This window comes from Carlito syrichta, unplaced genomic scaffold (genome assembly GCF_000164805.1).
Source record: "Carlito syrichta isolate Samal-C Ts95f unplaced genomic scaffold, Tarsius_syrichta-2.0.1 Scaffold301828, whole genome shotgun sequence".
NCBI classification, from domain to species: Eukaryota; Metazoa; Chordata; class Mammalia; order Primates; family Tarsiidae; genus Carlito; species Carlito syrichta.
The window spans coordinates 233,496-261,356 of NW_007245924.1; the positions used below are offsets into that span (position 1 = coordinate 233,496).

Here is a 27,861-nt window from a genome sequence, read left to right on the forward strand (position 1 = left end):
AAAAGTCAGCAGCCAGCGTGGATGGGAACAGTTCTGGCTCTATCCAGTAGGTGGTGACAGGGTCAGGCTCCCCAAGGACCGTGGCGCCCCTGAGAGTAGGGACACTACCCTACTGGGCTTTTATTTTGGGGAAGGGGAGCGGCTGTGCCAGGTTACAGGCCTACTGGACTCATGGGAGGGAGGTAAATAGTAGGCTCTTCTATTCCGGAGCCTGGGCTTGGGTTCCCTGGGTGAGGAGTACAAGCCCCAAGAGAGAGCAGAGAGGTGCTGCCTGAGGCCGAGAAACCCTGCGTCCCTGAGGCCTGGTCCAGGAGAAGGAGGCTGAGGACAATGGTTTCCAGGTGACAGGCTGGCAGGGGCTCTTGGGGCGTGTGTGGTGTAGGGTGAGGGCAGCAAGTAAGCCCCACATCTAGGTGGAAAGTGAGCAGGGGAGTTGGAAGCCTCTAGGCCCTCCAGCTGAGGATGGCAAGAATGGAGGCTGCCATCACAGAGGTGCAGGAGGCAGTGCCTGGGGCCCTGGCGGACAGGGGCTCTGTGTGCTTTTGCAGCCACGCGAACTCCTCTGGCAGTTGGCGCCGCTGCAGCTCTGGGCCTATCTTCTCGCGGATGGTCTGGTAGTAGCGATTCAGGTGTTGAAGCTGCAAAGGGTAAGAGAGGTGAGAGCCTCTCCAAACCGAGCTGCCAGGTGAATTCTTGGTGCCATCCAGTCCCTTGCTGTGGGACTCCGACTACCCATCTTAGTCCAGGTGCCCACAGGTCCCCAGCCACCATCAGGCCTCAGGCATTCTCTGGGGCTTTCCAGAGGCAGTTGCCACGATGGCTGTTTAATGTCATAGTGACGTTCATGGGTAGTGGGGTGGGAGGATCTCAGGCCCAGGAATGAGAGTAAGCAGGGCAGGCATTATTATACCCACTTTATAAAAGAGGAGATTGAGGCTCAGAGAGCAGAAGGGATTGTTTATCGTTCCAGGCCTTGTCGTGGCAGAGCTGGAAGACCTAGTCTCAGACTTCCCAAGCATTCACTATCTGGGTTTGGGCAGGCTGGTCTGACTGGAAAGTTCTAGAAATTCTGTGGTTTCTGGTGAGCGGGAGAGGAATACCCCAGGGTATGCTTACAGGTATGACCAGTGTGGGCCCTCCTAGGGCAGGGGCAGAGGGTCTTTGGGGCAGAAGGGAGAAGCCTAAGAAAGACCTGGGGTTGAGGAGAGTGCAGTTGTTCACAGGCACAGTGCTGAGGGGTACTTACCTGCTCAGGGGACAGCAGGTTGACATCGATGAGGTTCCGGTCATAGGGCACCAAGGATACCACTTCAAAGGTCAGGTAGTTCCCTGGGTACTGAGAGCCCACAGGGAAGGTGTGTAAGCAGAAAAGTGAGGGAGGAGGAGGAGCTAGGCTGAAGGGAGGTAGGGAGCACTCCACCCAGATAAGGATCAGTTCCCATGGGCACAGGGAACTGATCCTTATCAACCCTGGACATTCTGGGTAGGTCTGAATCTTCCAAGATCTCTTCTCTTGGGACTCTCCTTGTCTACCACTTAGTACCCACCTTTAGTGCTACCCTCTGGATTCCTGAAATTTAGACTTAGGTTTGTGTTTTTCAAAATGTGGCCTCAATAGCACTTAGGGAGCATGTTAAATATGTGAATTCCAGAGCTCACTTCTCAAACCTACTGGAGGCAGAATCCCTATTTCATTTTATCTTATTTATTTTTTTGAGTCGGAGTCTCACTCTGTCGCCCAGGGTGGAGAGCAGTGGCACGCTCATGGCCACTGTAGCCTCTACCTGCCGGGCTCAAGCGATCCTTCTGCCTCAGTCTTCCAAGTAGCTGGAAGTACAGGCGGGCGCTACCATGCTTGGCTTATTTTGTGATTTATTGTAGAGACAAGGTCTCACCAAGTTGCCCAGGCTGGTCTCGTACCCCCAGGCTCAGGCAGTCCTCTCGCCTCAACCTCCCAAAGTGCTGGGATTACAGGCTGAGCCACTGTGCCCAGTCCATGTAGACGTTTTCTATTTAAATTAGTCAGAGTTGTTAATTTTTTCCTTTGTGGCTTGTAGGTCTTGCATAGAAAGACCCTTTACTATCCTAGGATTCTAAATGAATTTATTATATATGGATCCTTTATGGTTTCATTTCTCACTTTAAAACTTTGGTCCATCTGGAATTTTATTTTGGAGGTTATTCAGTTTAATCCCTCCAAATGATCAGCCATTTGTTCCCCCTGCTCATTTATTGAATAATCTTTCTTTCTCATTGTTTTAAAGCATCAGCTTTATTGTAAACAAAATTCCCATGTCGTTTATGGAGATTAGAGGATTTCTTTCTGGACTAACTGTTCTGTTCTATTGTGACAGCTGTCTGTTTTCATCTCCGGTGTCATACTGTTTTAGTTATAGTAGTTTTTGTTCAAATTGGAGAGGGCTAGTTTCCCTTATTGCTCTCCCCCCCCCCAGAATTTTCCTAGCTACCTAGCTATCTTTGCATGTTTATTCTAACAAATAAACTTTACTATCATTTTGCGAGGTTGCAAAAGTATCCAGTTAGCACTGAAATTGAGGTTGTCTTGAATTTATAGATTAATTTAGGGAGAAATGACATCTTCACAATATTGAGGCTTCTCTCCAGAAAGCATCATTTACTTAAATCTTTTTTATGTCCCTTAGTAGAGAGTTTCTCCATGTAAGTATTTCTAAGTTTATATCTAGGTATTTTATCATATTGACTGCTATTATATAGAATCTTTATTTCTAACAAGCTCCCCTGGCGATTATTATGAGCAGTGAGAACTAATGATTTAGGGCAGGGAAATGGATTCACTTGGTCTGGAGCAGGGCCTGGGCATTGGCATTTTAAAAACCAAGAAGCTCTCCAGTTGATTCTAATGTGCAAACAGGTTTGAGAAACTCTGATTTATGGAATTCCTACAGAGCTAAGGAAGATTCCAGATAAATTCATGCCCGCACGTGAAATGTCCTTTTTTGATCTTTCTCACCCTCTCAGTGCAGCCCAAATCATTGCCATGCTGCCCATACCTCCAACCCATCTCGGTGGCACTCTACCTTGGTCTTTGCATCTACCACGAGGGCCACATCTTCTAGACGGATCCCAAATTCTCCATCCTCATAATAACCAGGCTCTGGGAGACACAGAGATACCGGTGGCATTCAGTGTGGGGCAGGGGAGGACCAAGCCCAGTCTTCCTGTACCAGTTGATGAGAGGCTGGAGGGCCCAACCACCTGGCTGCTCCCTGGCTGTTGACTCTGGCAGCCCATGACTTGTTAGAAGCTCATTGACTGAGCAGAGAAAACCCATCCCTATTGGGCCTCAGGTCCCCACAGGCACCTCTGACTCACCCACCCTCCTCTGTAGCCCAGTAGGGAGTCCTGAAGGTGCTCCCATCTCTCTGTATGCCACTGTCCTATAACCCCAGCATTTGATCGGTGACTTGAGTCTGGATGTACAGCTGGGAACCAACTCCCAAGGGCAAAAAGAGGGTCTGGACTGAGGGGACTTGGGCTTAGGATGGAACAAGCCATTTGGGGCTGGGCACAGGGGTGGGAGTGGTGAGGTGAGCCCAGGACCCGGTGTGCTCCCTGAAGGCTGTTGCACCCTAGACTGCAGACCTGGGTTTTGCTCTGCTCTGCAATGGGGTGGTGGGGAAGAGGGGCCTGAGAGCCGTACCAATGGAAGTGAACATGCCCTTGGTTATGCCAATGCTGTTGTAGTGGAATCCCACTGGCACTGGAAAGGAAGACACAGGCACGGTGTCAGCTTTCCTATACTCACCAGCTTGGACTTCAGCAGGCTTGTGAGGAGAGCAGGCGACTGGGATTCCCGGGACTCTAGCAGTATGTGTCCTCTGTGTCATTGTCTGCCTGGGGCTGGCACACACCAGATGGGCTCTGGATTTTATATCTCTGGGGTTTATCCAAGTTAGCCCCTAGGCCTTGGGCCTCTTTCTGGTGCCTTTCTGAAGGATGCCAAGCAGCTGGCAGAATCAGCCCGCTGCCAGCATTCCTCACTTACCCTATGGGGCTGGGTGACCTTCGGAGGGTCATAGCATCTCTGTGGATCTTGGTCATTTTCATACCTTGGTCATTTCATACCTCCTTCATAGTGGGGTATCACACAAGGGGGGACCCCTGGAGAGTGCTGAAGAGACACTTACACTCATGGACACACAGGAAGTTGCCAATGCCGTGGCCTGTCCCGTGACCATAATTGAGCCCAACGTCCCACAGGGCTCTGCGAGCAAAGGCCTCCACCATTCCCCCTGGAAGGGAAGAGAGGTCACCCATAGTCAGTTGGCTGTACCCCAGACAGACTTCCACCTTGCCTCTTCGTACTTAGCCACCAGGGTGATGCCTAAGGAGAGGGCCATTAAGCATGCAATGACACAATGACATTGGGCTGGGATGGAGAGGGGCTGATGGGTGGTTAGTGGCTCCCTGGCCAGACCAGCTTACCATACATTGTACCCATTACATGGATTGATGACTCTGCTACAATTTCTCTGCATCCGTCAAGGCATAGCACGTTGACACCTACTTCCTTTGGGAATCCTCCCTTGACTGCTGCAGCCCACCCTGATCTCCCCTTCTTCTGAGTGACAGCATTAGATTAGGAGGCAGAAGACCTGGGTTCAAAGTCTGGCTCTCCCACTAACCATCTGTGTGACCTTGGGCAAGTCACTTTCTCTCCTTAGGCTGGATTTTCTTGTCTATCCAAGGGATGGGCTGATGATGTAATCCCTGTCCCACTAGCCTCCCAGGGAATGGTCTGAGTCCTGTGAAATCAGGGCCTGAGTCTCTGGGTTCAGCCTGATCTCAGACCCACCTGATGTAGTAGCAGGAAAGACGAGTCTGGACAGGTCGATATTTCCCATCAGCACGCGAGTATATGCCTCCTGAGGGGAGAGGAAGAGACCAGGTGGACAAGAGCAGGAGCTGGGGAACTACCAGCTGTTCAGCCTGTGGGTGCCTGGGTGTGGGGGCCCAGGCCTGTGTGTGTGTTGGTGGGTGGGGAGAGTTGCTCTCATGTGTCGTCACCCAGGTTCTAGCAGATGGCCAAAGGAGGCTGAGGGGGCCTCCCAAAGCTGGGGTTCGGTCATGTGCTTCCCTACAGGGAGAGGTGGAGGATGTGTAGAGGAGACACTCGTGGGTGGCAGTGAGCTGAGGCTGTGACTCCCTGGGCTGGAATCCTGACTTGGCCACTCATACCCTCTGAGACCTTGGACAGGCAACTTTAACTGCTCTGTGCCTCAGTTTCCTCATCTACTATGGGATGATAACAGGACCTAGCTTCTGAGGTGGGGAGGAGTAGGCTAATATATGGAAAGGGCTGCAAAAAGAGTGAATGCTCCAGGAAAGATTAGCACTCTTATGACAATGACTGTGATCACCGTTTAGTTTTCTTTCTTTAAATAAAAACAATTAAATAATTTTTTGGTTTTGTTTTCGTTTTTTGAGTTGTAGTCTCACTCTGTTACCCAGGCTGGAGTGCAGTGGCACACTCATGACACTCCAGCATCGAGCTGCTGGGCTCTGGCGATCCTTCTGCCTCAGCCTTCCAAGTAGCTGGAACTAGAGGCATGTGCTGCCACACTTGGCTAATTTTTGATTTATTGTAGAGATGAGGTCTTGCCAAGTTGTCCGGGCTGGTCTTAAACCCACGGGCTCAGGCAGTCTGCTCGCCTTGGCCTCCCAAGTGCTGGGATTGCAGGCTGAGCCACCGAGCCCGGCCAACGATTTTTAAATTAAGTAATTAAAACAATCTTTGGGAGGTAGAGACAGGATCTTGCTATGTTGCCCAGGCTGGCCTCAAACTCCCGGCTTCAAGCAATCCTCCTGCCTTGACCTCCCAAAGTGCTGGGATTACAGGCGTGAGCCACTGTACCCGGCTCACCCTTTGGTTTTCTTTAGGCCTTCAGTTTGGGTCGTGGCCTGGTAATTTGGCTGGTCAGCCTTCCTCTGTCAGGGGAGGGAGGGGGGCTGACGGTGGCCTCTTCTGGTCACTTCCAGAGACAACGTGCTCAATCCCTCTCACCACACATGTGCATGGGCTTGGCATCTCATGCACGATAGCCTGAGGCAGCAGACTCCCCCACTATACTGTGAGCTCCTGGAAGCCTGGACAGCGTTTTTCCTCCTTTCTCTCTGTTTCCAGCACAATGTCTGACCCATAGTCAGCTTGCTGGATGCACAAATGCAGCTCCCTGCTCTACCCTCAGAGGCCCCTGGTGCACAGAGAAAATGCCCCAGCCTTGGCCCCAGTGGACCAGCCCTCATTGTCTCACTGAACACCTCCGGTTCCTTTCCACCTCTGAGACTTTGCTCGCGCCATTTTCCTTCACTCAGAATGGCTTTCTCTCTCTTTTCTGCTGAGCACAGGGCCAGGAACACAGGCAGCAGCAAAGCGATATGCAATATTTGTGCGCTGGCTTGCTGAGCTAGAATGACGATCACCTTGGGTGGAGGCCTTGGTGGGGGCCTTGGTGGGGGCTTGACATGGCTCTGGGGAAGCCGCAGGGCGCACTGGGTTTTCTGGCACTGACTGTGACCTTGGGCAGACGGACTCAACAACCTCTCTGGGCCTGTTTCAGTCTCTAAAATGAAAGGGTTCTTGGTGGAGGGATTGCTTGGCTGCCCTTTGGGGAAGGGTGGGGAGGGGAAATCGGGCCCAATGCGTACCTTCTGGAAAGCAGAGGGGGTGCCCCAGTGGACTGTTCTGGTGATGTCTGTGGTCCCATCCCTGTGGAGAAGGGAAACCAACATGTCCAGCTCTGCTGAATGCTTGGGGCTAGGGACCGGGCCGTGTGCATCCTGTGTGTTTTCCACTGAATTCGAGCAGTGGGGCTGGGATGGGGCAGGTGGAGGTGAAAGGACAGCTACCATCCTCAAAACCCCATCTTTAGCATCTATGCATGAAGCAACTCTGCAAAGCTATCAAGTTCAAAGGCACTACGTTGTCTGACAATTGTGACCCCTCCCACACACTCCTTCCCCATACCACCATTTTGGCTGTTTTGTAGATGGGGGTCTTCTTGGATCAGGCTGACTCTAAAAGCAAGTCTTCTAGGCTTCCTGGGAGGCAGAAAGGGATTGGCCCCTTTGTACAGATGGGGAAACTGAGGTCCAGAGAGATGATATCATCACATTTCCATATTCAGATAATTATTTAACATGTATCGGGTTTTGCCACTCATTATGAGAAGGCCTCATTATCCCCATTTCACAGATGAGGCAACTGAGGCTGTGGGGCTGGTTCCCTCTTGGAACTTCAGTGAAGCCAGGCCGGGAGCAAGCACTGACTCTCCACACAGTTCCCTCTGTTGTGAACATAGATCTGACCCAGTGATTTACTCAAAGTTCCAGTGAGGTGAAGCCAGAGGCCAGAAGGTCTGACTCCCAATCACCAGCTTCAGTGGTTTCCCCCAGGACGGACCCAGCGGTCACCTCAGGGAAGAGAGAGGGGAGAAACGATCCCAAGGACCTGGGGGCTCCTCCTTGGGAACAGGTCATGGGGTGTGAAGGAGAGAAGGGGAAGTGAGGCGACCACTTCCCTGGCCTCACCCTACTCCGAGCACATCCCATCCCAGCAACGGCCCCACAAATTCACTTCCCCTCTGCGCATTGGCCATCTCAAGTACACACAAGCTGAGTGCCTGCTGTGATGCTGGTTCCCGGGAGCTGTGCTAAGAACAGTGAAGAGGCCCTGTCATTAGCACATTCAACATTTCCACAGGATAGAGACTGGAGAGCCATTAGTTCAGTACCCCCTTTCTTTTGTCCCACCCCAAGCTTCCCACATTCCACTTGCTTCTTAGACAAGAAGGGAAAATCTTTCAGGTCATCTCAGTTCAGCTCCACTCCAGTGTGAATGATTGGTCACACATTTGGTAGGAATTGAGTTAGCCTGTTCTGCACGGCCGTCATGTCCGAGTGTTCGGGTTGTGCACTGTACAATGGTAACACATCTAAAGTGTTGATTCTCTCACCTGCCCTCACCTGCACCCAGACAGAGCTGCCTTACCCATGTTGTGGGGAAGAGAGAAGCTGAGGAGTATTCCCAGTGTTGGTGGTGTGTGGGCTGTTTCCAGGGTATGCACGAGTGGGTGAGAATATGGTCGTATGTGTTTGTGCAGCCAGGCAGGGCTGCTGAGTATACTTGTTCAGACTGTGTAATAATATGTGAACTTAAAAAAAATTTTACTTATGCAAGAGGAGTCTTTTCATAATTCTCACAGAGGTGCTGCCTGGGTACTCCCACTATTCTAGCCTCTGTGTGTTTCCCACTGTGTAGGGATCCCCATGTGTGAACACAGGAAGGATGCTCAGGGCTCATGGCATCCAGGTCTCCCCTTTCTCAGATGAAGACCCCGTGGCCCGGCAAGGAAAAGCTTTGGCAGGCTCTTGGCTGGTCCAGGATGTCTGAGCTGAGACAGCCAGCCCAGGTCGGGGTGAGGAGTACATACCAGTATTGGCCCCCAGAATCCAGCAGGTATATTTCATCTGAGGATAGCTTGCGGTTCAGCTCCTTGGTTGGGCTGAGAAGGGGAAAGAACACTGAGAGACAGTAACCTAACCCTGTCCTGGGCAGTGTGGGGTTCCTGAGTGAAAGCAGAGGAACCCCTGCCCCCTGTAGGGATGAGGCTTCCAGGCCAGTCCTTCTGGGGAAGTCATTGTCTCCCAAAAGGCCCCCGAGAAAGAACTCCGCCTCAGCTGCTGCTGTCCTCAGCACACATCTGTTTATCCTGTACCTGGGCCAGACCCTGGTCCTCTGGGAGGGGAGAAAGAGCCCAGAATGTGGGAGCTGGGAGAGCCCTAGAGACCACCCAGCCCAGCCATCTCCTTTTACATAAGGATAAACAGGTCTACAGTGGCCAAGGGGCTTGTGCAAGGCCATGGTAAAGCAGTGAGGCGCTGGGCCTGCACCTGGATGCTCCATTCAGCACTCTGTCTCTAACTTCCTGCTGCCTCTGAGAGCCGAGGGCCCCCAGAAGCCAGGGCACAGGAAGGGAGGGAACTTTGAGGGTGGGCTGGAAGGCAAGAGGTGGTAAGGCTGAGGAGTACCTACCCTGTCACTCTCTAGCCCAAGTGAGGAGTCATGGGGACAAGATAGCTGAAGGTGTGGGAAACACTAGGGGACACCAAGGAGGGAATTCTGGGATGTGCCAGTCCCTCGGTGGGTAACGACCTCTCCCTGCTGTGCCCATGACTGGCTGAGGCATCTAGTTAGCTTGGCCACCCAAATTTCATCAGACAGGCCTGCAGGTTTTCTATGGGGCCAAACATCTGACTAATCTATATCTTGGGCCCACCTTGGCTGGTTCAGGCTGAGTGAATGGGCCTTTTTCTTTTTTTTTTTTTTTTTTGAGTTGGAGTCTCACTCTGTCACCCAGACTGGAGTGCAGTGGCCGCTCCCGGCCACCGCAGCCTTGACCTGCTGGGCTCCGGTGATCCTTCCACCTCAGCCTTCCAAGTAGCTGGAACTACAGGTGCGCGCTACCACACTCGGCTAATTTTTTGATTTATTGCAGAGATGAGGTCTCACCAAGTTGCCCAGGCGGGTCTCGAACCCGCGGGTTCAGGCAATCCACTCACCTCGGCCTCCCAAAGTGCTGGGATTACAGGCTGAGCCACCGAGCCCAGCTAATGGGCCTTTTTCTACGTGAGCTCATGAGCTTTGAGAATTGGCTGACATAAATAGCTCACAGGAAGCCAAGGAAAAGCATCCAACAGCCTCCATTCCTCCCTTCCAGGTCCCTCAGCCTTGAGCACCCACAAAGTCCTAGCCTCTTGGGGGAAAAATATCATTCAGGTTTTTTTTTTAATTTTTTTGAGTCGGAGTCTCACTCTGTAGTCCAGATTGGAGTGCAGAGGCATGATCATGGCTCACTGCCGCTTTGACCTCCTGGGTTCAGGCCATCCTTCCACCTCAACCTCCTGAGTAGCTGGAACTACAGGTGTATGCCACTATGTCTGGCTAGTTGTGTTCCTTTTTTACAGAGATGAGGTCTTGCTATGTTGTCTGGGCTGGCCTTGAACTCCTGGGCTCAAGCAATCCTCCCACCTCAGCCTCCCAAAGTGCTGGGATTACAGGTGTGAGCCACCACACCCAGTCACTCAGGCCCTTTAAAGTCAGGGAGACTCTCAACCCCAGACTGAGCGCCTCCCCCCAACCCCCACAGGACTTAGGACCTCAAACCTTAAATGTGCCCACATTTAATACCATTTCCCCCTACTTTGTCCCTCTGTACACATAAGATTCCCCCAGAGAGCCGTAGAACATTCTTTTTCTTGAAGTACCTGTAGTGGGCCAGGGCAGCATTCAGGCCACTGGCAGAGATGGTTTGGAAACTGGGTCCAGAGGAGAACTGTTCTTCTCTGGAAAGCGCAAGCAAGGAATGGTCAATGAATGGGCCCAGAGACTAGGCTGGGCCCCAGATATCTAACCAGGTCTTATGAAGGTCACTGCTCCCTCCCTCAGCCAGACTCTGCTGGTTCTCTTAGTCCCTACTCCAGGTTCTGCCTCCCCAAGCCCTGCCCTGTCACTTATAGAGTACTGAAAGTCAGAGAATGATGGACTATAGACACCAATTATTCCCCCTCCACCTCCATTTTACAGATAGAAGTGACGAAACCTACTTCCCCATATCTGAAAACTCTCCCAGCCCCGGAAACGCAGCCTGTGCCTCAGACCTGTAGTCTGGCCCTGACGTGGGGCCAAGCAGGCCCCTAGGGAGAGCGAGCCCGTACCTGAAGCAGACACTAGGGGGTGCTTTTGGGTTGTGACCCTTCACATTGTCCCGTTTTCAGCGGGGCTGGAGAATGACATCCAATACCCTGTGCCCGGCGCTCTGACTACCCGAGAACCTGTCACTCCTTGTTCCAGAAAAGCCTCCCAGTAAAGGCAGGTTCTTTCTTCCCCCAAGTAAGGGGAATAGTCCCCCTTCTTGCTCCCACCCCCACACTAAGAGATAGCCAAAAAGGACAACCGCGGGACTTCACCCTCGGAGCTGGTCCACGCGCTCTGCCCCCGAGAACTCATTCACTGTGCCTTTGGGCACGTTCTTCTCCAGCCAGACCAAGTACCGGATGACAGCCACAGCGTCCCGCACCTGGGGGAGGGGGTAGCAGGCAGACATGGGGTCGTAGCCACAGGCTCCGGGATGCAGGAGACCAGATGGCTGCTCCGGGATCTGAAGCCTTAAGAACACTGGCCATTTGATATCAAAGGATTCTCCTGAGTGTTTATGGATGATCATAGTGTGCTCTGGTTTTTGAAAGGGTTCTTGTCTTTTTGAAATACTTACTGACGTGTTGATGGCAGAAATATTATGCTATCTGAGATATACTTTAAAATAATCCAGCAGCAGAAGGGATGGGAGGAGGTAAGAATGTGGGTTATAGACGAAACAAGATTGGCCATGACTTGATGGTTGTTAAAGCTGAGTAACAGGGACACAGGGGATTATTCTGTTATTTTCTCTACTTTTGTGTATGTTTAAAATTTTCCATAAGAAAAAAAACTTTTAATGAGGTGATTTATCCTTATTTTAACAAGACTATTAAAAAATTGAGATATCCTCTTGCAGGGTGAGGAAATCATTGCAGCTAACACTTTTTTGACACCTAGAATGTGCCAGGCAGTCAAAGCAAAATATTTATATATATTCATTGAATCCTTACAACAGCCCTATGCTATAAGGTCACTGTTGTGAACCTCATTTTACAGGTGAAGCAACTGAGGCAGAGAGAGGTAAATGCCCTGCCCAAGGTCACCCAGCTAAGATATGGGTAGAACTGAGGTTTGAATTCAAGACATCCAAGCTCTGAAAGGCTTTTTTTTTTTTTTTTTTTGAGTAGAGTCTCACACTGTTGCCCTGGCTGGAGTGCAGGAGCATGCTCATGGCCACAGAAGCCTTGACCTGCTGGGCTCAGGTGATCCTCCCGCCTCAGCCTTCCAAGTAGTTGGAACCACAGGCATGCGTCACCATGCCTAGCTGATTTTTTGATTTATTGTTAAGACGAGGGCTTTCCATGTTGCTCAGGCTGGTCTTGAACCCCTAAGCTCAGGTAATCCTCTCGCCTCCAACTCCCAAAGTGCTGGGATTACAGGCGTGAGCCACTGTACCCAGCGTCATTTTTTTTTTTTTTGAGTCAGGGTTTCACTTTGTCTCCCACACTGGAGTCCAGTGGCACAATCATGGCTCACTGCAGCCCTGACCTCCTGGGTTCAAATGATTCTCTTGCTTTAGCCTCCCAAGTAGCTGGGACTACAGGTGCGCACCACCAGCTCATTTTTTATTTTTGTAGAGATAAGGTCTTGCTATATTGCCCAGGCTGATCTCAAACTCCTGAGATCAAGCAGTCCTTTCGTCTCGGCCTCCTGAAGTGGTGGGATTATAGACATGAGCCACCACAACCAGCTTGGCTTTGTTTTTTTCTAACCCATCAGATCAGGAGCTTCCCAAAGGCCAGGTCTGCCTCAACGTGGACTTACGTGGCTAGCCTTGAGGAGGGCCTGCTCCTTGCTGTTCTTTACCGCCTTGGTCATCATTACTGGGGAGTAGTAGTCTGCCACAAGTTTCTCCTGTTGAGGGCAGGGAGGAAAAATGAGGTGGGGGGCCATCCCCTCAGGGCATGGTAATGTTTTCAAAGGACTGGCAGGAAGACCCAGCTGAGGTGAGACTTGCCACCCTGTCATGGCAATGCCCTCTACTTTGTGTGATTTCTGGCTATGCAAGTCTTTTCTAGTCTTCCATGTCCAGCTTGACTCTTTTCCCCTCCAGGATGGCTTCCTTGATTAATGCTGCCCTGCTTGGCAGCTCACTCCCTGCAGATAGATTCCACCAGCACTCTGCGACCCATCAGAGGCCAGCCTGAGTCAATCTAGTTTCTTGTACATATCATACCAGCTACTGTTTATCGAGTGCCTACCATGTGTCAGCTGCTGGGCTTTACATGCCCTGTCACCTTTAAATCTCCACTGAACAACTTCTATGAGGTCAGGACTCTTATTGCCACTTTCCAAATGAGGAAGCAGACCCATATTGGCTAAGTTGCTTGTCCAAAGCCATTGCACAGCCAGTTAGGGCAGAGCTGGGATTAGGTGCTGGGTTTGGTTGACTCCAAAGCCTCTGCTACACCAGGCCATATTCTCTTTAGCCTCCTTGATAGTATTTTGCTTTTGTTTTTTGAGGCGGGGATCTCGCTCTGTTGCCCAGGCTGGAGTGCATTGGCATGATCACGGCTCACAGCAGCCTTGACCTCCTGGGCTCAGGCAATCCTTCTGCTTCAGCCTCCCTAGTAGCTGGAACTACAGGCATGTGCCACTATGCTGGATAATTTTTTGAGTTTTTGTAGAGACTCAGTCTTGCTATGTTGCCCAGGTTGGTCTCAAACTCCTGGGCTCAAGCAGTCCTCTCACTTCCGCCTCCCAAAGTGCTGGAATTACAGGCATGAGCCACCGCTCCCGGCCCTCCCTGACAATTTTATGAGTGCTCTATGGACAGACATTCTTGTTTCTTCTTCTTCTATCTCTTCCCAGTGAGGGATAGAAGAGAACTCACTGCACAGTTGTTGATGGCCCAGGTGACTGAATGGCTGAGGGACTTTGGCCCCACATTAGGTTGAGACATATCAGACCTGGGAAAGTGGAGGGTGGGGATGGGTCGGTGCCTGGTATGAGCTGGGGCCTGATAAACCCACCTCAGGTATCACTTCATAGAGTCCATACGTGGTGTATCTGGTCCCGATCCAGATCCTCACGTCTCCTGCGGCGTAGGCCTGGATGCTGTCACGAACTTGGCCGTAATCCTCGAGCTGCACACACATGGGGCCTGTGCAACTGGAATTCAGGTACCTCAGGGTCTCAGCACTAAAGCGACTCTTGTTTGTAAATAACCTGAATGGGAAAGGAAGACCAAGAGGATCCTGAGCGTCTGCCGAGGACAACGCAAAGGACCAGAGGCAGACACAGTCCCTTTGTTCCCGGAAGTCAGAGGAAGCCAGCACCAGGGAGCCTAGCTGACCAGATCTGGAATTCAGTGGGAACAGAGGTCAAAGGGTCAGGCAAAAGTCAACAGGAGGATTCCTAGGGGGTTCTGCTGGGGCAAGCCCCAAGTCCATGGGCAGCCTGAAGGCTGTATATTAAGGTGGGCTCAGTGGTAGGGCAGGGAGAGGGTACAGGTTGGAGGAAGCCCACGGCAACAAGCCAAGGAAAGGCCATACCTGATGGAGGAGTCTGTGAGCAACACGTAGGAACGGAAGAAGGGGTTGTAGGGAATGTCATAACTGCGAAGGTTGAAGAGCCCTGGGAAGAGAATTGATGGGGCCTATTTGAAGCTGAGCTACCTGAGACAAGCATCTTTTTTTTTTTTTGAGTTGGAGTCTCACTCCATCGCCCAGGCTGGAGTGCAGTGGCATGCTCATGGCCACCCCAGCATCGACTTGCTGGGCTCTGGCGATCCTTCCGCTTAGCCTTCCAAGTAACTGGAACTACAGGCATGCGCTACCTTGCCCGGCTAACTTTTTATTTCTTTATTGCAGAGACGAGGTCTTGCCAGGTTGCCTGGGCTGGTCTCGAACCCGTGGGCTCATGCAATCCACTCACCTCAGCCTCCCAAAGTGCTGGTATTACAGGCTGAGTCACTGACCCCGGCTGAGACAAACATTTTTGACACCTTTGCCCCACTGTTCCCTTTGGTCCCAAAGGATTCCCAACAACACGCTTGCATCTGCCTCTGCATGTTTCTCAATCTTTGGAGGGGGGCTTCGAAATGCTGATGAGAGCTATGAACCTCTTCCCCCAGAAAGATGCAGACACCAGCGCTCAGCACACAGTTCCAGTGAATTCCCAGAATATCTGACACCCAGTCATGGGGATCAGGCAAGAGGCTCTGAGCCATGTCAGGACAGAGTAGGGTCACATGAGTGTGAAGCTGGGTGTGTGAGTGAGCTGGGATAGTGGCCAGGTTGTTGGGAGGCATTTGCTGGCCCTCCTTCTCTTAATGAGACACAAGTAGTTTGCTGCCGTGGTCGGGCTGTTCCTCCACTGGCCGGTGGGCTGACAGTGGCTTCTTCTGGTATCCTTGTTCTGCAGACCTGGGCTTCTAGCTCCTTACCCTTCTTAGATCCCACAGGTTATGACCACAGAGCTCTCAGAAACTGGTGGGTACACGGTCGTTGGGGAAGAGATCTATGCTGCAGGGCCCAGGAGGCTTTGAGGACTGGGGAGACCCAGGTGCCCCCCCCCACCAAGTCTGCAAATCCACACTCACAGGCTGTCTCATCAAGCGCTGACAAAAGGACAGCAGTCGGGGCTTCTTGATGCTTCTGCATCTGGCTTCGAATGTCAGACACTTTCTCCTGCCAAGTGCTCCCTAGAGGCAAGGGAGCCCAAAGAAAGCGTAAGTGACACACCTTGACTTTGGCATTTGGTTCCTGGAAGGGCATTCTTTGGGGAATAACAGTTTTTCTTTCCTTTTTTTTTTTAAGCAGCAGAACCCTTCCTGCAAACAACTCTTACTTGCGTAGTCATTAATGACATGGGCTCTGGACCCAGTTTGGGCTCAAATCCTAGCTTTGCTTACTAGCTGGGTGACCTTGGGCAAATGACTTAACCTTTCTGTGTCTCATTTTGTGCATCTGTAAAATGGGGGTGGAGTATAATAGTAGTTATCAATAGGGTTACTATGAAGATCGAATGAGTTACTATTTGTAAAGCATATAGAATGGTGTCTTGGTATATAGTAAGTTTGGTATAACTTTCTGATTGAAAAATAAGCATGCAGAACAGAGATCAGGAGGGCAGCCCTAGTTGAAGGGCAAAGGAAAAGAGCTGAGACCACATTTAAGCCTCTTCCTGATACTGATTCCAGTACTTACTAAGCCACAAGTACTGAGCTAAGCACTTTGTGTACATTGTTTTAATTCTTACTTGTCCCATTTTGCAGATTTGGAAACTGAGGCTTCAGAGACATAAAGTGACTTGACTAAGGTTTAATAGATGCAAGGGTTGGAGCTGGGATTTGAACCCAGGTCTGTCTGATGGATGGCCTATACTATTCACTGTACAGATACTGTATTGTCTTGCTAGCTTTGTCAGTCTCCAAACCTGTCCTTAAACTCTGTGTCACAGCACTGTTCTCTCTAGGATGCTTATATCCGGGTTCTAGGACTTTAGTTTTTGTGTTCTATCCCTGCCACCTGCAAGGCATCCAAGGAGTCTGGTCCTGGGTAGGATTAGGAATTTGCTAGCAGAAGGTCATGAGCATTAAGGGGCCTATTGGGCCCAGATATGGGTATAAATAACTTACTGCCATTAAAAAAATGCTCTATGCCTCAGCCTGGACAGCATAGCAAGACCACGTCTCTACAAAAAGTAAAAAACATAAGCCAGGCATGGTGGCATGCATCTGTAGTCCCAGCTACTCAGGAGGCTTATGGGGAAGGATTGTCTGAGCCCAGAAGGTCTAGGCTGCAGTGAGCCATGATCATGCCACTGCTCTCCAGATGGGTACAGAGGTACGCCCTCGACTTAAAAAAACAACTTTATGTAAACAGATAAAACTATGCAACAGGAACCAAAGCTTTGGATGTAATACGTTTTTTAAGGTTTATTTTATTTTAAAATACACATAAAAATTTTTATCATTTTAAGCTTTTTAAAGTGCACAATTCAATATTATGCAGCCATAAGGAAGGACAAACATATGGACTTTGCAGCAACTTGGATGGATTGAGAGTTGATCATCCTCAGTGATCCATCACAGAAGCAAAGAACAGAGTATCATATGTTCTCACTCATAAATGGACCTTGAACAATTATCATAAGACTATAAGAAAGGGATTGGCAGTAGTGGGAAACTGCCAGGGAAGGGGAGGTGGTATTAGCAGTTGAGGGAAACTACTAGGGAGGGAGGGGCACACCTCATCAGCAAGGGTACCTGCATAATGAACATTTGTATATGTAACCCTGAATTGTACCCCATATCTTTAAAAATTTTTAAAAAGGTGTCTATAAAAAAAGAGAAATTCCTAATTCTACAAAGTAAAGTTTAGCAATCTTTTCTTTAAAAAAAATTTAACAAGTGCACAATTCAGTGGCTTTGAGTACACTCACAGTGTTGTGCAACCATCACTACTATCTAATACTAAAACATTTTCATCATCCCAAAAGGAAACCTTGTACTCATTAAGGAGTCACCCTCCACCTCCCTCCCCACCCAGCCCCAGGAAACCACTCATCTATTTTTTGTCTCCATAGATTTGCCAGTGTTGGATACTTCATATAAATGGAATTGTCCAATATGTGGCCTTCCCTGACTGGCTTCTTTCATTTGGAATTGTGCTTTCAAGGTTAATGAATGGGATACATGTTTGAGAAAACAAATGAAACCAAATGCAAATGGTCTGGTGCACACTTGTATCTCTGAGTAGCTAACTTCCCATACTTTCCTTCGCACTTCATTCGCCTTTAAAACCTGCAGGTGGTGGGAAAGAGAATCTCTTCAAGCTTTTTGAAGCTCAAGTCCAAGCTCCAGATGACTTTTTCTTGAAGACTAACAGCCTGCAATGGCTTGGCATCCCTTCCCTTTTGGGAAGTGACAAAACCCATGCAAATTTGCTCCAAATCCTCAGAAGTGTTTTTTCCTTTTATCTCCAGGCATAACTGTGACCTTCTTTATTTGAATGAGTTTTATTTATGATTTAACAGTCTTGGACAGCAAGTTTCTTTAAAAACGGTGTCAAGATGCAGAAAGAATGATTCTGCAAGTTACATCAGAACAGATAAAGAAAATTGGACACAATTTGCACTTGTTTCACCATAGCTGCTATTTTGAAATTTCCCTCCTGCTTTTTGGACTCCTTTCCAAAACAAGAAATGTGCGTGGACTCGCATATGGAATGAGATCTGGTGGATTGACCAATATTTCTAGGAATCCAAGTCCATTGGTTCATTCAGAATTCCCGGGGAGATAGGGATGGTTGATGGCCAAGACACTGATTCATAACCAGTAACGTGGTCCTGGTCAGGATTTTAGTTATGACTTACAAGAATCATATGGCATGCTGTTCTTTTATGACGTACCTAGATGGTGTCAAGGTAATTGATTTCAGAATTTTCAGGATCAGTTAACTTGTGTATGTGGTCCAGCAAAACCTGAACCCTAATCTATGCCACAGACTGATCCCGAACTTAGTTATTTACTTCTTCTGTCCACCCCTGGCCCATTCTACCCAAACCATCTCACAAATCTAAATTTCCCATCACAGGAGGACCAGAAGGAAAGGTTGAATGATTCCATATGACCCAGTCCCCACTCCCAGACAAGCATGTTTTTTCTATCTTGAAAAGGGTAGATTTTCCCCTCATCTTTCTCTGGCTCCCTTGTTTCTTCCCTCCCTGATCCATCTTACTTCAAATGTGAACACTCTTTAATTCAGCATTTTCTAAATATGGTCTGAAGGCCTTTTGACTCAGATTCCTTGAGGAGAGGAAGCCTAGAAATCAGTATTTTATATGTGTCCCAGGTGACATGGGTGCATGCTAAGATGTGCAAACCATTGTTTTGGTAGCCCTGGTGATGAAGTTTTCAGCCTAAAGAGTGGCAGTGGGCACCCTGTTGCTACAAGTTAGGAAGGCGACAAGGCTTGCTCACTCACCTATGAATGCCTCCTGCAGGGCATAAATGGGTTGGCTTGGAAGTGGTGGCCTCTCTGATCCCCACACCAGGTCCACAAGGTTGGTTGTGATGGACACCAGCACTCTGTTAGAGCCTTCGAGAGCCACCTCATAGCTATCCCAGGTGTCTGCAGAGACAGGAAGGAGTTACATCTCGCTTGCCCGTTTATACCTAAGGAAAAATTGTGATAGAAGCAGTCCTGGTTCCCTTTGCCTCGTGTTCTTCTCTTATAGCTCAACTGCCCTGAGCCGTGCCCCGTGTTGGGGTGTGCCTCTAACCCTCCTCTTTCTGCTTTCCAAGCTTAACTACCCTGAGCCCACCCAATGCAGACCACCACCAATTGGCTAAACTTGGCTTTTTCGGTGCCAATGGCTGTGGGCGGTCCCTCTTTTGGGTACTAACCATTTTAACACGGCTTCAATGTCACAGTCCAAAGGAATGGTGGCATCCAGGCCATTGGACAGGCTGGCGAAGAAGCCAGTTCTAAAGGGCAAGCCTTTCAGTACATGTTCATGAGGACTCCGTTTTTGGGGGGCATGGGCTGCCCAGCCATAGGGTCCTGGGGCTCAGGGATCTGTACTTCCAGGGACCCTTTTGTACCCAGAGGCACCCCCAACTCCTTTGCCCTTCTAAGCTACTTTCCAGAAGAGGGCTACTAAGTGATTCTAGCACCATAATTGGTAGAGTTCCAAGGCATAGAGGATGATTCTGGGCTCACGGACATCTTCACCTATTCATTCATTAGATCTTTAATGATTCTCTGAGTCTTCTAGGTTGAGTCTCTGCACTCATGAATTTTAAAACTTTTGTACTCATTCTTTTTTGCTTTTTTTTAACCATCCATTGGACTCTGCTTGATATATTTGTATTCATTCTTTTAACTATATTTTACTTACACAATCCATGAATACATCTTTGTTGCAAAACATTCTGTAACCACAACTGCAAACTCTTTATCTTTATAGTCCCACTACCCCTTCTTCTATCAAGGTCCATTTATTTACATCCCAGGGAAGCTGAGTCACCCCTGTTGGCATGGACAGATCCAGGGACTAAGGGAAGAACATACCGATGGAGAAGAGGAAGGGGTCAAAGCCCACAAACCCTCCAGCAGGAATCTCGGCAAGGAGCCAGGTGACAATGGGAACAGTGCCAACTGAAAGAAAGACAGGAAAGAATGCAAAGGTCGCCTCCAGGGCTAGCCCCAGGCCCCCCAGCTGGGGTTCTGGTCTGTGACAATCCTGCCACTTGTGTCCTCCTTGATATCAGCCTTGAAGGTCAGGGGTGGCCTCAAATTCCCCAAGCTTCCCATAGAGGCCCAGCATGGCCTCACACGTGCCCCCTTACCTATACCTTCCTTATGGAGTGCCCAGTTGCAGTCCATTTGCCGCTCAGCCTGAGTCCAGTAGCGACTGTCAGTCCAGACAGCTGCTTTCCCCATGGTCACCACTGCAGTTCCTGGGGTGGAACAGAGAAGCTTGGAAGTCGTGGCAAAGGGGAGGAACACATCTTTAGTTGGGGGATGCTGGCTCTGAGAGTGTCACAAGGGGCCTCTGGAGAGAGTTTGTCTCCTCCATTGGATGGAAGTGAGGCAGGAGATGTGAAAAAGAACCTTGGTGGTGGTGGTGGGGAGGTGACCAGGCAGAAAGGGTGTCCTGAATCAGGTACCCCTGCTTTGGGTGAAGGGCCTCTTGAGGGGATCATTGGAACTTTCTGCAAGAGAGGAAGTGGAAACTGCTTTTGGCAGCCCAAAAGCATGTGGGTGCTCTCAGGAAAGATGGGACTCAGTGTTACGCCTCGGTGGCTGGTGGGGACACTAAGTCAGAGGCCTAGCTAAAGGTTGGTGGGGAAGACAAATCCAGCGACCCTGGCAAAGAGAAGAAGGGCCCGTGATGGACACAGCAATGCAGTTTGAAGCCCACAGCGGAACGTCTGAGGACCAGCAAAAGAAGCTTGGGTTTTAATCAAGGGGCCAGGATCGGGGTAGCAGTCCTCTTCAGAAACTGTGACCTCATAAAGGGCCTCTGTGTTTGTGTCTCATTTGGCCACGAGAAGGGATGTTTTCTGTAAAAGGATTGGCAAGTACAACTTTGTCCCCACTTGAACCATCATGTGAAGGGAATCCACTGGCCCTTAGTGGCTAGATATGGAAGTGGCGACTATCTCAGGAATGGGGCCCTGGGAGTGCTGGGCTGAGGCTGGCTACAGCAGAGGTGGTGAGCATGGGAAGGAAGCTGGGGACGGGGTCATCTGCCTAGCTTCTGCACATAAATGTGGCCAGTGAGCTATGAAATGTATGTCCTGAGGAACCTGGTGGTTTTGGGGTGGTGGAGGGGAGGCAGTGAGAGAGAGTAGACGGGGGGCCTTTGGACACTAGATTCTGGGGTCCCAGCTGCTGAGGAACTAGCCACACCAGGTCCTCTGTGACCACTTCTGGGTCTACCAACAGAAGCGATGGGGGTGGGTAATGACTGTCACCTGCAGACCCTGTAAAGCCTGTAATCCACGCACGCCTCTCGTCATATTTGCCGACGTACTCGCTCTAGGGAATCAACAATACCATCATTAGCCTTTTTTTGTGGAGTCAGACCCGCATGGAAGGCCCCCAACCACATCCAAGTTCTGTCTGTTAGCTCCAACCAGTCCTACAAGGTCAAGCACATTGGATACCTCTTCCTTTTCCAGGAAGCCCTCTGCAATTCCTCCAGCCCCAGTGTCTTCCCTTCCTTTGAACATCTGCATCTCTTGGAGTCTAAACCCCACCATTCACACTGGATTGTTTTATGGTGAGTTCTGCAGAGGAGACTTGTTGCCCAGAGCAGAATGCAAATTCTTTGCAGTCTAGGGTCCCATCTTTTGGTTTTTTTGAGTTCTCCCCTCCGGCTACCCCTCCCCCAATCCATCTAGCATAGTACACTGGGTACATCATAAATAACTTCTGCAGAGGGTTTGACACACAACCGTATTTTGATTTCCATAAATCCTTGGAGATAAATTTCGTTATTCCCATTTTGCAGAAAACTGAGGCTCGGAGAACTTCAGGTACTTACCCAAGGTTCTTAGCCTTTTCCAGCAGGTGGGAACACTAATAATTCGAACAAGCTCATTGACACCTAAATGGCCTTCTCTTCCAACCGGGCTAGTGTCAGAAAGGTGGATGGGGCGGAAGTGGAGCCAGCGGTGGGGAAAGGTGGAGTGGGTGGATGGGGAGTTGATTTGGGACAAGCAGTTCTTGTCCAGATCATCTTGTTTTCTGTCTGCCCTTCCCCACAACCTGTATACTGCACTCAAATAGCCCAGGGCTCCCAGAGGGCATGGGAAGGCCTGGGCTGGAAGGAAACTTAGAATTCTTCCAGTTCAATTTCAAGCACACTTCTAACCTTCTAGGGCAGGGATGCCCTAAACATTCATTCTGGACTTGCCATCTAGGAACTGATCGAAATTGATTCTGAAGTTGTTTATAGTTTTACTTCTTGAGGTCAATGTCTTCCCTCCTATGTAAAGGGACACATTCTTTCAGTTGCCTTAAAATGACCGTGCCCAAGCTCTCCACTTCCTTCCCTTTGCCTGTCAAATACTTTCTCCGTCTTGGTCTTCTGAGTCTTAACAGCTCCTGTGCTCATAGGTCAACCCAGGATAGTGAAAAGGGTAAGGGGGAGCTGAACTGTCTCTCACCATGTGGGCGTCCGTGTCAGGGATGATGTAGGCGGAAAGATTCTGAGTCTGCATCTGCTGGCGTAGAGCTTTGAGCCGCGCTGTGGTATTGACCACAGTAACTGGAAGGTACTGACAGATGACAGAAAGACACCGAGACACACACAAACAGACACACACACTGCTTAGAGAAAATGACACCTGGGCCCCTAGCCTACAGAGGAGCCACCAGCCTCTCCTGACCCGAGGTTGGGGGAAGTTTTAGGCTGGCCTGGGTGGGCTGATGTTACTGGTTAGTCTCGTGGAGACCGAGGTGTTGAAGAGCTTGGAGAGGGATCCCTTGGGACAGTAACAGGGCCTGAGTCTAGGATGGGGGTGTGGGTGAGAATTACAGGGGTCTAGGCTCTGGCACTGGGCCAGTCCACTGGTGGTCCTTCTTTGGATACCTTGGGGTAGGGTTCATAGATTCACAAATAAAAATACAAGATGCCCACCTAATTACATTGGAATTTCAAATAAACAATGAATAATGTTTTAATATAAGCATGCCCTATGCATTATTTGGGGCATACTTGTACTAAACTATTATTTATTATCTAAAGCTCAAATGTAACTAGGTGGGCATCCTGAATTTTATCTGGCAAGCCTACTTGGGGCCTTTCCAGGTTGCCACCTACTGGCCCCAAATGGCAAAGGAGAGTGAATGGGTAACCCCACCAATTTGAGACTTGCCAGGCCAGATATTTCTTTAAAGGCCGCTTCATCTTTAAAACAAGAAGCATGTTTTTTGTTTGGTTTGCTTTGTTTTCTACTCAATGATATATCCACTTTAAAAAAAAAAAAATATATATATATATATAAAACAGTAATGTGGCATGTGGTTCGCCCATCACCTGCCTGCCCCAGGGGTCCCATAAAGTTAGCATTACTGGCAGATGTACTATGTTTCTCCTGTGGCTCAGGTAGCCGCTGGCATGGCCACCCCTGCCTGGAGAAGATCTTTAGCCCCACTCTGCTTGTGGAAAGAATCACTCTGGGCTCCAGCTAGGAAACTGACTGCCCGATCCCCTCAGTTCCAGTCTTCCAGGTCTTCTTCACACCCTAGACTTCCCTCCTCAGCCCTTCTGTTGGCTCTTCTAACCCCTGTCTTCCTCCCTCCGCCCTTCTGTGCTTCCCTCTTCGTTGTTGTTCTAGAATTTGCCTTTTCTTTCCTCCCATCCTCCACCTCCTCCCCTCTGCCTAGCTTCAGCCAAAGGCCAATTTGGGGCCTCCCGCCCTCCTCCCTGCCCCTCCTCCCTCTCCCTAGTGGGGCTTCCCAGGCCCAGGCCAGAGCAGAAGCAGAGCAGAACCTGCTGTGGGAAAGAGTGGGAGGGAGGAGAGGGCACGGTGTAAGGGGGGGGGTGGGAGGAAGGTGTTTGTTAGATACCTGAGAACTTGCTGCTTTCCCTCCCTGATGTCTTTTTTTTAAAGGCATAGTCTCACTCTGTCGCCCAGGCTCAAGTGACCCTCCTGTCTCAGCCTCTGGAGACTACAACAGGCGTGCTACCATGTCCGGCTGATTTTTTTATTTTTATGTTTTGCAGAGATGGGGGTCCTGCTATGTTGCCCAGGCTGGTCTTGAACCCCTGGGCTCAAGCAATCCACCCTCCTTGGCCTCCCAAAATGTTGAGATTATAGGCATGAACCACCATGCCTGACCCCTGTCAGAAGTTAATAATAAGAAGGGGCCCCAAAGTCTAGAAATAAGGAGAAAGTCTGGTAGGGAGAAGAGCTACCAATTTAGCCAACAGGGGATGGAGAGGACATTGGGAGAGGGGCGTTTGGGGGTGGGGTGGACAGGGGAGAAGTGGGATGGATAGGGGAGGGGGTGGGACCTGAGAGTAGGGTCTCACAGTGGTGGAGGTGGGGGGATGAGGGGGCGGAGTGGGGGAGTGAGGAGTGGGACCTGAGGGAAAGGGGGAACAAAAGGGAGGAGCAAGGCCTCCCAGTGGGGGTGATGGGGGAAAGGGAGGGGAGCTCTCACCGGGGGGTTGGTGGAACAGTTTCTCACATCTTCTTTTCCAAGGTTCACTGGTTTTGGGTGGCCCCAGGCACAAACTAGAAGGTGGGAGAAAAATCCAGGGTAATGTGGGGACCAGCTAGATCCTGGAGAAGGCAGGGACATCCTCCTTCTGCCTTCCTCCCTGCTGTCTGCAGAGCCTCCACCCTTTGAAACACACGATGCTGGCCAACTCTACTTGAGGATAAAAATAATCACATTTCATAGGAAATCAGGCTGAATTGGATGGCACCCTGGGTCACAATCAAAGAAACCTGTTTCATAGACAAATGATTGCCACTTTTGGATGGGTTTTAGTGCTCATTAAATCAATTTTTTCTTCTAATCTAATTGGGTCTTTTCAGGGTCTAGTGAAGTGGAAAAGTTGTGTGTAAATTAAATTTTCGTGATCAAATTTTCTTTGAAATGCTCTAGAGGATCTCACTAAATAATCACCCCATCTTTGTTTTAGCCTTCTATAAATCTAATTTTATATATATTGGGTTTACTTAAATTCAAGGCCTACTTGTACCCTTTCTTTCAATCCAAATCTCTACCTATCATTCCAGGCTCATTTTCAATAGACAAGACAGCAATCCCCGTCTGACCTCATTGCCTGGTGGGGAAGGGTGGATTAATTAGTATTTAAAGAGTTCCCACTATGTGCCTGATACTGAAGTCAGCAAATCATCCATAGGATCTCATTTGATACTTGCAACAACCCTGTGAGGTGGGTATTACTGCTGGCTTTCTACAAAGGAGGAAGCCAAGGCCCAGATAAGTTTGGTAACTTTCCCAAGTCTTACCACCTTGAGTTAGTGGTACGACAGGTATTTGAACCCAGGTCATATGAATATAAAAGGGGGAGTGCTCCTTCTGTCCTCCTATACTGCCAACTATGGGAGGTAGACTTGGAAAGAGTGGTGGGTGCCACAGAAGGTTCTGAGTATACAGAGACCTAGTTTCTGATTTTGGATCTGCCCCAAATTTGGTGTAACTTGAGGAGAGTGACCCAGTGTTCATTGAACAAACATTTCCTAAGTGCCTACTGTGAGCCAGCCACTGGACTAAGTCCTCTGGGCTCTGGGCCTCTGGAAAAGAGAAGGTTGGATTAAAGTCTCTTCCAGTCCTGAGAGTCAGTGGTCTCTGATATTCCTTGCCTCCAATTCCCCTGCCTTTTGGCGGGGGGAGGGGGGTTCCCTGGAGGGTGATGGGGGCCTGAATATGGGGAGACATTACACTTTTCCCTTTTGAGTGGGGTTGAGTGACAGATGGAAGGAGGGTGGCTGAGTTCTTACACCAGGAATTCCCTGCCTGGCTTTGTCTTGGTCTCATAGACTTAAGGGGAAGCTGTGACCCATACTATTGATTTAAGGATATGAACATTCATTTCTGTAGGAACAGATCTCTGACAAAATGGTGGTGCTAAGATGCCAACATAAGAAGCAGGACAAAGTCAACTCATCTCCCTCTGGACACCAGAATCTGCTCTTCTCTGAGGCCAGGGCTATGGCTCCCAAAAGCAGGCTCTGTAGCCAAATGACTCCATGGTCCTAGACACTGAGTGACTTATAGGGTCCTACTGAGAAGGGAGGCTGGGGTGGGGGCATGAGCTGGCACCTAGTTGAGAACAAACAGGGATGCCATAGGAGTGACAAAAGACTGTCTCCCTGAACAAACTTTTTTTTTTTTTTTTGAGTTGGAGTCTAACTCCATCGCCCAGACTGGAGTGCAGTGGCTGTTCCTGGCCACCACAGCCTCGACCTGCTGGGCTCTGCCAATCCTTCCGCCTCCGCCTTCCAAGTAGCTGGAACTAGGCACGCACTACCACACCCGGCTAATTTTTTGATTTATTGTAGAGATGAGGTCTCATCAAGTTGCCCAGGCGGGTCTCAAACCCGCGGGCTCAGGCAATCCACTCACCTCGGCCTCCCAAGGCACAGGATTACAGGCTGAGCCACTGAGCCTGGCTGAACAAACTTTTGTGTGTGTGTGTGTGTGTGTGAGAGTTGGAGTCTCACTGGTCGCCCAGGCTTGAATGCAGTGGCACGCTCATGGCCACCCCAGTGTCAACTTGCTAGACTCCAGTCATCTTTCTGCCTCAGCCTTCCATGTAACTGGAACTAAAGGCGAGTGCTACCACGCCAGGCTGATTTTTTATTTATTGTAGAGATGAGGTCTTGCCAAGTTGCCTGGATTGGTCTCCAACCTGCAGGCTTAGGCAATCCACTCGACTCTGCCTCCCAAAGTGCTGGGATTACAGGCTGAACCACCGAGCCCGGCCCCTGAACAAATCCTTTTCTCAACTAGGCCTTGACCTAGGCCTTCTCTGTCCATCCTGTCCTTGCCAAACCTGCATCACCCAGTCTTAGCAAGAATCAAAGTTGAGGCCTATCTCTCTCCCCTGTTGCCATGCCCCATTACAGTAGTCTTGAATCAGGCTTTCCTTACCATTCTAACAAGTGCCAGAGTATTTTTTCTTTATTTTATCTTCTCTTTTGTGGGGTCTCACTCTGTCACCCAAGTTGGAGTGTGGTGGCACGATCACGGCTCACGGGAGCCTTGACGTTCTGGGCTCAGGTGATCCTTCTGTCTCAGCCTCCCAAGTAGCTGAGTCTACAGGCACACATCACCACGCCTGGCTAATTTTTTTTTGTAGAGACAGGGTCTCATTATGTTGCCCAGGCTGGCCTTGAACCCCTAGGTTTAAGTGAATCTCCTACCTCAGCTTCCCAAAGTGTTGGGATTACAGGTGTGAGCCCCTGTAGCTGGCGTGATTTTTTCTTGAACGAGGGTGGGTGGTTGGGGGAATGAAAAGGGAAAGAGTCCTAAAGATTGGTCCTGGGTGCCTCTTCCAAAAGGGGGACGGCCCCAGCCCTCACTCCAACCTTTTTTGAGCCCAGAGGGGAGAGGCCAGGATGCACATACCACAGAGGAGGACCAGCCAGGGGCAGCAGCCCCAGTGAGCCGGTGCCATGGGGTCTCCAGATGCTGGTGCTGGGTGGATGGAGGGATGAGGGAGAGAAGGAGCGCTGTTTCTCTGGCCTCTTCTTTCAGTCCCTCCTGGGGCAGGAGCAGGGGCTGGCGATGAGAAGGAGGTGTCTGGCTGGTGGATGCAGAGTGCCTCTCTCTTCTTTTGTTTCAGAGGGCTCTGGGAGCCAGCGTGGGCAGAGGAGCCTTGGGCTCCCCCAGGCAGACTGTGCAGGCTCCTAGTCACCTAGAATAGGGTGTGTGCCCGCCCCGGGCAGAGTCCAAAGATCTCTGAGACAGAGGTGCAACAGCTGGTCTCAATTAGCCTGCTTTTCCCAGCCCCCTCTTCAGCAGCCTTGCCCCAGCCATTCCCAAATTCTGTCCCCCTCCCTCCAGCAAGCTGTTTCCCATTCGTTGCCACCCCAGACTCTGACCAAAGCTTTGCTATTGCCTTGGGGATGGAAGGGTTGGATATTTACTGCCCCCTACCATTCTTCCTCCTCCTCC

At 50.0% G+C, this 27,861-nt stretch overlaps 1 protein-coding gene across 1 annotated transcript; it reads right to left on the minus strand.

The window, feature by feature from the left end:
• Positions 1 to 304: 304 nt before the first annotated feature.
• XPNPEP2 (X-prolyl aminopeptidase 2) lies at positions 305 to 27,615 on the minus strand. Its single transcript, XM_008055354.1, has 21 exons — positions 27,313 to 27,615; positions 24,370 to 24,443; positions 22,368 to 22,478; positions 21,171 to 21,234; positions 20,046 to 20,150; positions 19,762 to 19,848; positions 18,673 to 18,819; positions 15,285 to 15,386; positions 14,236 to 14,317; positions 13,714 to 13,909; positions 12,506 to 12,595; positions 11,011 to 11,120; positions 10,309 to 10,386; positions 8,475 to 8,546; positions 6,691 to 6,751; positions 4,838 to 4,907; positions 4,170 to 4,274; positions 3,683 to 3,742; positions 3,060 to 3,136; positions 1,247 to 1,336; positions 305 to 638 (listed from the first exon to the last, which is right to left on the minus strand). Exons 1-21 carry the CDS (start codon positions 27,359 to 27,361, stop codon positions 444 to 446), a joined length of 2,025 nt encoding a protein of 674 aa, XP_008053545.1. The 5' UTR covers positions 27,362 to 27,615; the 3' UTR covers positions 305 to 443.
• Positions 27,616 to 27,861: the final 246 nt, after the last annotated feature.